The sequence below is a fragment of the Nestor notabilis genome, unplaced genomic scaffold (genome assembly GCF_000696875.1).
Source record: "Nestor notabilis isolate BGI_N333 unplaced genomic scaffold, ASM69687v1 scaffold6843, whole genome shotgun sequence".
NCBI lineage: Eukaryota > Metazoa > Chordata > Aves > Psittaciformes > Psittacidae > Nestor > Nestor notabilis.
Window position 1 is genome coordinate 1,396 of NW_009923233.1, and position 9,117 is coordinate 10,512.

Consider the following 9,117-nt stretch of genomic DNA (forward strand, 5'->3'; position numbering starts at 1 on the left):
TGCATTTATTGCAGTTGCAGCAAAAAAAGGAATAGGTATCAACAGGAAGAGTAATGTTGCATCTACAACATGTATTAAAACGTATATAAAAAGGCAAGAAAGTCTTTAGAAGGGTTTTGAAGAAGATGAGCCTTTACAAACAGGTTTGAAGATGGCTTTTTAGCCGTAATGGGATGTAGTTCTTTTGCAGTATTCTAATGTTATTTTTCTCCTCCTAGAATGCCTAAGTCAAAGGAACTTGTGTCATCAAGCTCATCTGCCAGTGATTCAGATAGTGAAGTTGACAAAAAGGTGAACATTATATGTAGTTTGTTATTATTATATTAATTTTTCTATTTCAGGCTGGTCTTAAGGAATTAGGTGAGCATTATGTCACAACATGCATGTCATTTTATATGATTTATCAGACACCTAACAAAAAACACCCCTCCACCTCCCAAGATTAGGGTTTGGGTATGCTTTCTGCCTTGCAGTAAACGTTTTTTCTTAAGTTTTACTCTCTTCAGTGTTTTCCATATGATATATCTAAACATAAGCTTTCTGGAATTCTTTGCTGCTTTGTGGCATGTGATAGAAGGCTTCTGTGGCCCTGGTGGTAAGAATTTGGACTAATTTTGAAGACAAAGATACCTCCCCCATCCCTGCTTATTCAATTTGGTATTGGGATTACTTGTCCAAACCAAAACTCCTCAGTTGCTCTGTCCTCCATGTGCCACTTGCTTATCTTGTTTGCATGTTCTTTTTCTGTTTCAGGTTCTTGCGTTTACTGTAATACCATCTGCTAGTTTCTCACTTAAAAGCTGAACTGAAATGAATGTCTTCAAGATGATTAATTTTAGCATATGTTGACTGTTCTAAATGTGTGAATTCTGTGTTCCCATTTGTTTTTAATAGTTACTTAATTTATAGGTTTGTATAGATGTACCAATCATTATGAACAAAACCAGATAAAACCTGAATTTATCTTTTTAAGAAATGCTAGGTGGTAATGCAGACATCAGATCTTCTAATGTAGTGTGTGAAAAGACTGTCTGCTTTACTGAATTGGTTCAAATGTGGCTTTGTTGCACTTTGCAAATTAGGCATTCTGTCAGATCCTAATAGAACAGAAAATGAGCAGGTGAATTTGTTTTTTTTATGAGGAACTGAATTCCTGAAAAGACAGAGTCTAGCAGTCTGCTTTCGAGGGCAGTAAAGTGGTGATGTTTTGGTTTGGGTCTGTCTTTTCTCCCTACTCCCCCCAGTTTTAACCTCCCATACTTGTGTTGGAACTTTTTTGACTTTAAAAGCGGTTATCCACAATATGATTCTAGTAGGTGAGACTAGTTTTTGCTATCTTGGTATTACTCTTTTTTTTGAGGGGGGGGGGGGGATGGACATGGTTACCATATAACCATTAGTAGAAATAGAGACTTTGTAGCATCTGTGGGTAATTATATTTACAACCGGAATGATTTAAAGACGTTTAATTTATCGTGCTATGGACAGAGGTTCAACACTGATGTAGTTAAAGAAAAAAAAAATTACTCTGAAGGTGGTTTCCAGAGCCTTTCTTCATTATCTCATCTATTTTTTTTTTTAAAGAGTTGTAAGCTGTCCTGCATTTTTTATGCTACTCAGTGGAAAGGAAGGCGAAACTTCCATCAGACTTCAAATTTTTCTTTAGCGTTACTAACCAACAGTCTTACTGCACAGAAAAAGTAGGATTTTTGAAATGTGTTTTGATCTAGTTCAATTCTCTTCAAAGACAAAGTATTATGGTAAACTTACTTGGGAACAGAATTAAGGTTATTTGAGTAATTTATTTTTTCTTAATTAAATTCCAGTCTAAATGTACAGTATTGCATTCTTGTATTCACAGCAGGAAAAAATAGTGGTAGTTTGTGACCACTGATATAAAGTTTTCTGTAACTGGTAGAATGAGTTGTGGTTCATGCTTTTCTTTTTTATTCTTGCTCCAAGGCAAAGAGGAAAAAGCAAGCAGCTCCAGAAAAGCCTGTAAAGAAACAAAAGACTGGTGAAAGTTCAAAAGGTGCAGCTTCTTCTAAGCAAAGCAGTAACAGAGACGAAAATATGTTTCAGGTAAAATTGATGACTCTTAGAGCCTGATTAGGGTAACATGCTGTGTATAATCATTATAAATTTTATGAGGTGGTCTGAGTATTTTGATGGCACAGTGCTTGGTCTCCTGAAGTCTGGTAAAGGGGATTATGGTGCTAGCATGCAATTGAGATGCTCAGAAAAAGAGTTGTTAGGTTTCAGCAGAGTGAAAAGTATCTGAGCTGTAGCAATTGATCTAACCCTTATGTCTTTGCCCATGGTAACTCTGGGTAGTCATTTTGTTGGTAAATACAACGCTTTCCATGAGTATGCTTTAAATGTTAGATCAGGACTGTCTCTACATAGAAATGTTTTTTATTCAGGATTCTAGAAAGAAGGGTTCTTGGAAACCAAAGTATAGACTCTTCGTTCTCATTTAACTAGGTCAAGAGCAGTTTGGCTCCTTATAAGACAGTGTCTTGGAATAAGTTTTGTTTCTTCCTTTGTTTTATGATGCAGGCTTTTGGTTTGTGGGTTTTATTGTTTGTTTTTTTTTTTTTTCACTGATCTTCCAGAAAGATTGTGATTTATTGTCCTTGATCTTAAGATGAATGTACATTTCTCAGTAGCAAGATGAATTTGTGAAGTCAGGGTATTTGTAGTTCCTGGGGTTGGCTGAGGCAGTGTGCTAAAAGCTGTGCAACAGTATACATAGCTCAGAATTACCTGTTTTATGGGTGTGGATCAAGACTTAATAAATGTCTCTGACTAGCTGGTTAGAAAGGAACTTGGAGACTTTGATTCTTAAGTTTATGAAAGAGTATGAGAAAGGTGCCTAGTAAGATGGCTCCAACACTGAGTAAGGCAAAATAAATGGTTTTGGGCTGCAACTGTGCAAAGTAATGTGCGTGCACACACACCCCCCACCCCAAACCCAACCAATCTTTTCGAGAGAGAAGATCTGCTTAACTAATACTGTAATAGAGATTTCTTTTTAAATATATAATTTTTCTTTAATTTATCAGCTCTCACTTTCCTCTTCATATATATCTGGGAGAGGGAGATTCAGTTAAAGGCAGTGCCTGGACTTCCTCATCAAAGGAAGAATATAATGCTTCTAGCTCTCCAAGGGCATGTTTTGAGCCATATCAGAAAAATGAGATTGTGACTTTTGCACCTCATGAGGTGAAGTGCAGTTAGAACTCAAAAAAAGCTATGTATACTTTATGCCATGTTTGTAATAAGTTCAGAAAGCTCCGGCTTTGGAGAAGGCTGTTAAAATTTTTAACACTTCCTGGTGCAAAAAACCCCAAATCCTTTCAGATAAAACCAAAAGTATTTGCGTGCTCTGATTTATTTCAACTTTTTTGACCTAAGATAATAAAAAGTTACTAAAAATAACTGAAGTTAGTCTGAGAACAGGATTCTTCCAGTGCTGAGTATAATAGAGAAAAAATATTTTGAGTATCACCTTGACCTAAAATATCAGTGTTACTTAGTCTCTGCCTGCCTTTTAATTAATCAACAACAAAAGTTTTTTTAGATCGCTTAGTGTATTATGTGCAGCATGGTGAGTTTTTTCATCAGCTTATGTGTGTTAACTAAGATTGTACTGTTTCAGAGTAGAAACAGCACTGTTAGGTCTGACGATACTTACTCTCCCTCCTTCCACCCCAGGACAGCATGCTAGAAGATCTAGTTGTGTGTTAATGTTTTGTTTAGGAGTTTTTGGGGGGTTTTTTAGGTATTATTTTGTTTGTTCTAGGGCTGTTACTAATACAAGAAGCTTTCCTTTCTGCTTTCCAATGGCAGTAAAATCATGTCTGATGTACAAGAGGCTTTGCAGTATTACTTACAAGTGTGGCTGTAAAGCATTCATAGGACAGAAATTCTTTGATGTCCATATTGTGTATGGGAGTGGCACAAATGATGGGAAGCTTAAAGGCTTGTTGTTCTACACCCACAGGCTGTGTTCTTGAAGTATACAGCTTCCCTTCATATAAAGCTCATTGTGTCTGCTGTATTCAGAAAATTCAGCATTTTCGTCAGGATGTGCATTTTACTATTTTTTTGCTTGAGACTAATGTTGGTGTGATGGTATTTTTGGAACTAATTACGGAGAATAGCATAATTCTAAGTAGGAGGGACTTAATTCAATATAAGAGACCAAGTGTATTTTGTTTATTTACATGTCTTGGTCTTTTTTAGGTTTTATAGTTAGCCTAGTATACTTCGAATTTCTTGCAGGATTTAGGTGCAGTTGGGTTGTGGATATTTGTCTTACTCCTGTTTGTGATGTATTACTAGATACGCTAAGGACAAGCGTTATGATTATGTGGAAGGGTTTTGTGTTGATCTGTTAAGATTCCTGTCTGTAACTTTAAGCCAACATGAGCCCTGCATAATGTTCTTTGGTTAGTTTGACAGATCCTGTCATCTACCTGTGCCTAATTTGGATAAGGTTTTTAATGCTGTCAGGACGTAGTATTAATGACTACCCAAAGTGGAACCGCATTGCATGATCACACACTTCACTGAAATTGTTAATTCAAAAGATGTCTAGGTGTTGTTCTGCCTCTGCGCTCCTCTCCTTTCTTTTACATATATATGATATTTTTTTATATATATGATTATTTTTTTTTTTCTGTTTGGGAGGTACTTCCTTTGTGACTTGTGAGAAATAAGTTCTTCAGTTTCCCAGTATAATATTTTTGTTTATCATAGGCTGACAGTAGAGAAATAAAAATTTATGATGCTCTGGAAAGGTGATTGGTTTAGCACATTAATTATGAAACTTAGGTGGTCACTGATGCATACCACGGTCAGTTTGCAGTGTTGCAGATCTCGCTGTTTACAGGACTTTTTATTGTGCTCTTTCTAATGCTATACATGTAGTTATCACCTAAGAAAGAAGGGTGCTTTTTGGCTATTTTTACTTCCACAGTTTAATCAAGACAAACTGGAAACAGGAAAAATGGTAAAGAAGGTGATACTGAAGCTCGTAAGAGGAAGTCAATTTCATAGCTGTGAAAGGAACTGCGACACAGTTCAGTGCCTTTTATTCAAGAAATAGAAACCTGGAAATAATGCTTTTAATGTCTTCTGGTGTATGTAATTCAATAGAGTGCTGTAATCTAAGGAGCTGTAATATGTAATAAAAAAGCATATGAACTTGTCTATGAAGGTTGAACAGCAGTAACTATGCTGCTATAAATCAGTACAACCCATGGAACACTACTGTAGTTATAGAGATATAGAGATGTCTTGGATCAGAGAAATTATCCTAGTGCTATTAGCTGCTGTGTAGAAAAAGAATTGTTCAGAAATTAATCAGTGCCAGGAGGGAGGGAAGCATTGTGTGTAGTACTAGTTGAAGCTGCTCTTAGAGGTGACCTTAAAAGTCACTGACACATTAAAGGGTAAAACCAAGAAATGTTGTTCGTGTAGGCTATTTAGGATATTCTTTTCCAGCAGCACTGATGGACTTGGGCATGGTACCAAGTTTGGTCTGAAAGAACTCAGCTATCGTGACATCATACCTTATTTTTGAATGTTATATTTATAGTATGCTGAAAGTATTTAATCATTCAAAAAATACTAATCTTATAAACTGTAATGTCTTGTTCATTTTAAAGGGTGGTTTGAAGCAGGAAAACTGCTTCAGGCTTATGGTATCTAAAGATGTCCTAATGGTTTTAAAATCAGTTTTAGAGTTAGTGATCTACATAAGAAGAAAAATCACTTTAAGCAAGCACAAAGTATTTTTCTTTATATCTATTTTGTGAAATAACAACTTATGACTTAAAAATCTGCAAACAATTTTAGTTGATTAGAGTTGTTCAATTTTTCTGGTCAGATTTAATGCTGATATGTGTGGGCCTTCATTAAATTGTATTAAAATGCAAGATGCATCAACTAAGGAAGCTGAAAACTGAAGTGAAATGTTTTACCAGGAAGGGATATTCTATTTTAAAACTGTTTTCTTTAGAATGTGTTCTTTCCTCATAGTGAGTATCCAGAAGGTGTATACAGAATTTGAAGAATTTCTTACATGAATTGTATTTGATTGTGTTTTTACTATCCAATTTCTGATTCTCAGATTCACAACGTACTTTGAATTTATGTTAACAAATATTTTTTTTAACCAAATTTGGAAAGATCTTTAATGAGCCTAGTACATAGTGTGACATAATAGTTGTCAGTGTGAGTTGTCCGTTTTCCCTCCTCTTTGGCACCCTCATAACTCAATTAAGCTGCTGTGGTGCAGAAATTCTGGAATTCCAAAGTCATTTCATGCTGTGCTACATATTGGTAAATGTAAAGGAGTTGAATGTTTTCTTTGGGACACCTGGTGGAGTGAGACAGTCTTTTAACCACAGTTCCTGCAAAGTGCCATGAGGACTTGGGGAGTCAGCATGGGACAGTTGATGGTTAACTTTCACTTCTGTCTGTATTTACTGTATTTTAAAAAAAAAGAAAAAACCCCAAAACCAACAAACCCAAACTAAAAACCTCTAAAACTGTGGTTGTCACATGTGAGTATTTAATTTGCTTTCTGTATGCATGAAACTGACTAAAATTTAGATTTTGGAGGAGAGCTTCCTCTTTCTCTGTCTGTTTACAGCTGCTGCAAATGAAGATGGTTATAAGAGAGGCAAGATTTTATTTCAACAAACAGTAAATTAGTGGCTTTGATAAGAAGTAAGTGTGTTAAGAATACAGGTATTTTTGTTGTAGGAGAGCTATTTTCGCATTAAGCATTGAGTGTTCAACTCATTTTAAGTTGTTACTTATTAGCTTACTAACTACTCTGGATTAAGCTTTTCATCTAGTTTTTCTCTGCTGCCTAAAATAAGCTGTAGTGTGCAATGTCACATGTTAGAGCCTGATACTGCTGGGAAAAGTGAATGCTGTAATATACAAAATACCTAAAAGACCCTTATATGTGTTTTGACAGATTGGCAAAATGAGATATGTCAGTGTTCGTGACTTTAAAGGGAAAGTCTTAATTGATATTAGAGAATATTGGATGGATCAAGAAGGTGAAATGAAGCCTGGCAGAAAAGGTATTGTTCTGCTTCATGTTACTTTGTATTAAAATGTCTGCAGTTTGCTGGGGAACTTTGTGAATCAGATCTTTATACTTTATTGCTGCATTGTTTTTTTGCTTTACTTTTTAATTATTTATATTTGAACATTGGAGTAGTTTTATCTGCAGATCAGAAACAAAAGCAAATTGGGTTTATTGTCTTGAATCTGTTTTTCCTAAATGGATCCTCCGTGATTTATGGAGAACAAGGCATCAAATACAAACAAATTCAGTATAGGACTTACATATGTAGCTGTACACACACCACCTCACACCCTGATTAAATTGATGCAGTTTTTCTTTTATTATAAATTGATTTCTTTTTTCAAAATTCACGGAAAAGATTTAACTTAACTTGTGATAAGATTCTAATTTCTTTTAAACAATTAATGTACTTCGATTTCTGTAAAATTTTAATTAAAATAATTAAAACACTTGATATAACTAATTTCGGAGAACATGTGTAAAGATTTTAGTTGAGGTGCAGATACCTCAGGTATTCACTGTGCTTCTAAGCAGCAGCACAGCATAAGCCATTTTACCTTCAATTATCACTCCCATACTTGCTTTTTATGGCATAACTTCCCTGAACTTTTCTCAGAACTTTGCCACCTGCAGGGTGAGGACACAAGGGTAGTTGGTGTAGCAATGCTTAGATTAATATCATACTGCTTCTGTTAGAAAAGCCTTCTTTTAATTAGTTTTTATGCTGTGCCAAGTAAAGAGGTAAGTATGAAACATTCTGCCATGGAGACTGGAGACATTTAATATACAATAGGTGTACAGTTTGTCACATTCTTCTGGTGTGACCAGGGGCAACTTGGTGAATAGACATTTGGAAAGCTTTAGAAGCATTTTCACCATTTCTTAAATAACCACTGAAAATAGGTTTGTATGAATAGGTGCACTGATATGGTACAGGAAAATATCTTGATTTGGATTTGTTGTTGCTAATTAACAAAAAAGATGTCTTTTATCTTCTAAGGACTTTAACCTGCTGTATTTTGAGGTGAAGTCAAAAGTGTATACAGTTTGAGTGGCAAACTACAATCATTGTAGTAGATTTGATGGGTAGGCCAAGTGACAAAAATTACGTGATATAAGTAGAAATGTTTATCAGTGTGGTAAAAGGGTCTGAATTCTATTAGGATGGAATACTGATGTACTTACAAGCTGCTTATCTAGTTATACTGAAAACAGCATAAGCAGTTGAAATTGTGTAATAAAAAAAAAATAAATGTAACAGTTTAAATTACTGTGTCAAATCTCATAAAACAGCAGGTCTGAGCTGCATGCAGTTCAACTAGTATGTGGTTCAGGGATGTTTGGTTCCCTAATAATGGTTAACACACCTGGCCTAACTCTTCTAAAGAAACCTGCCCACTAAAGACTGGTGGAAAGCTTCTTAGATTAGTTCCATGCAGACTACTTGCTGGTCAAAATTAGGGTGATGTTCTGATAAGACAGTGATGGTAGAAGAAAAAAAGGTGATGAGCCCCAGAAATGGAATTCAAAGTTTCACCTGTTTTCAGGTCCTGCTCCACCTACAGGGAGAAAGCAATGAAGGAAACCTGATCACTGAGAGGGGAGAGTGGGGGTAAATAGTAGAAGAGCCTGGCGGGAGAGAGTATGAGAGGTAGGCCTGTGAGTCTGTACTTGCATAGAGGTGGCATAGAGATTGTAGGGGAAGAATGAGGAGACTAATGCACAAAGGAACCACGTGCCTGGACTCAAGTTTGAGGCAGTACAAATTTAGAACTGAGAAGATGGGATGTGGGGCACTGAATAAGTATTAATTGTCGCTAGAAACTGTAGTGAAAAGTAACTTCCATGTTGGCTAGGGAGTGGAGTAACTTAAAATGTTACATATAGTATGAATTACTTACAGTGCTTTAAGAAACAGGAGTAACATTCCCCTCCCCCCGTATTATGGTACTTTCAAAGCATCTAGAAGTTCAGTCCACAGAGGTATGGCTTTTAGGAGCCAG

The 9,117-nt window shown here is 35.8% G+C and overlaps 1 protein-coding gene across 1 annotated transcript in view; it reads left to right on the plus strand.

Moving 5' to 3' along the window:
• The first annotated feature begins 212 nt into the window (after positions 1-212).
• The window catches only part of SUB1 (SUB1 homolog (S. cerevisiae)), a 9,544-nt gene continuing 639 nt past the window's right edge, over positions 213-9,117 (plus strand). The window contains exons 1-3 of the mRNA XM_010012040.1: positions 213-291; positions 1,963-2,082; positions 6,998-7,106. Coding sequence (XP_010010342.1) covers positions 220-291; positions 1,963-2,082; positions 6,998-7,106 — 301 coding nt within the window. The 5' untranslated portion in view covers positions 213-219. The remainder of the gene's footprint in view (positions 292-1,962; positions 2,083-6,997; positions 7,107-9,117) is intronic.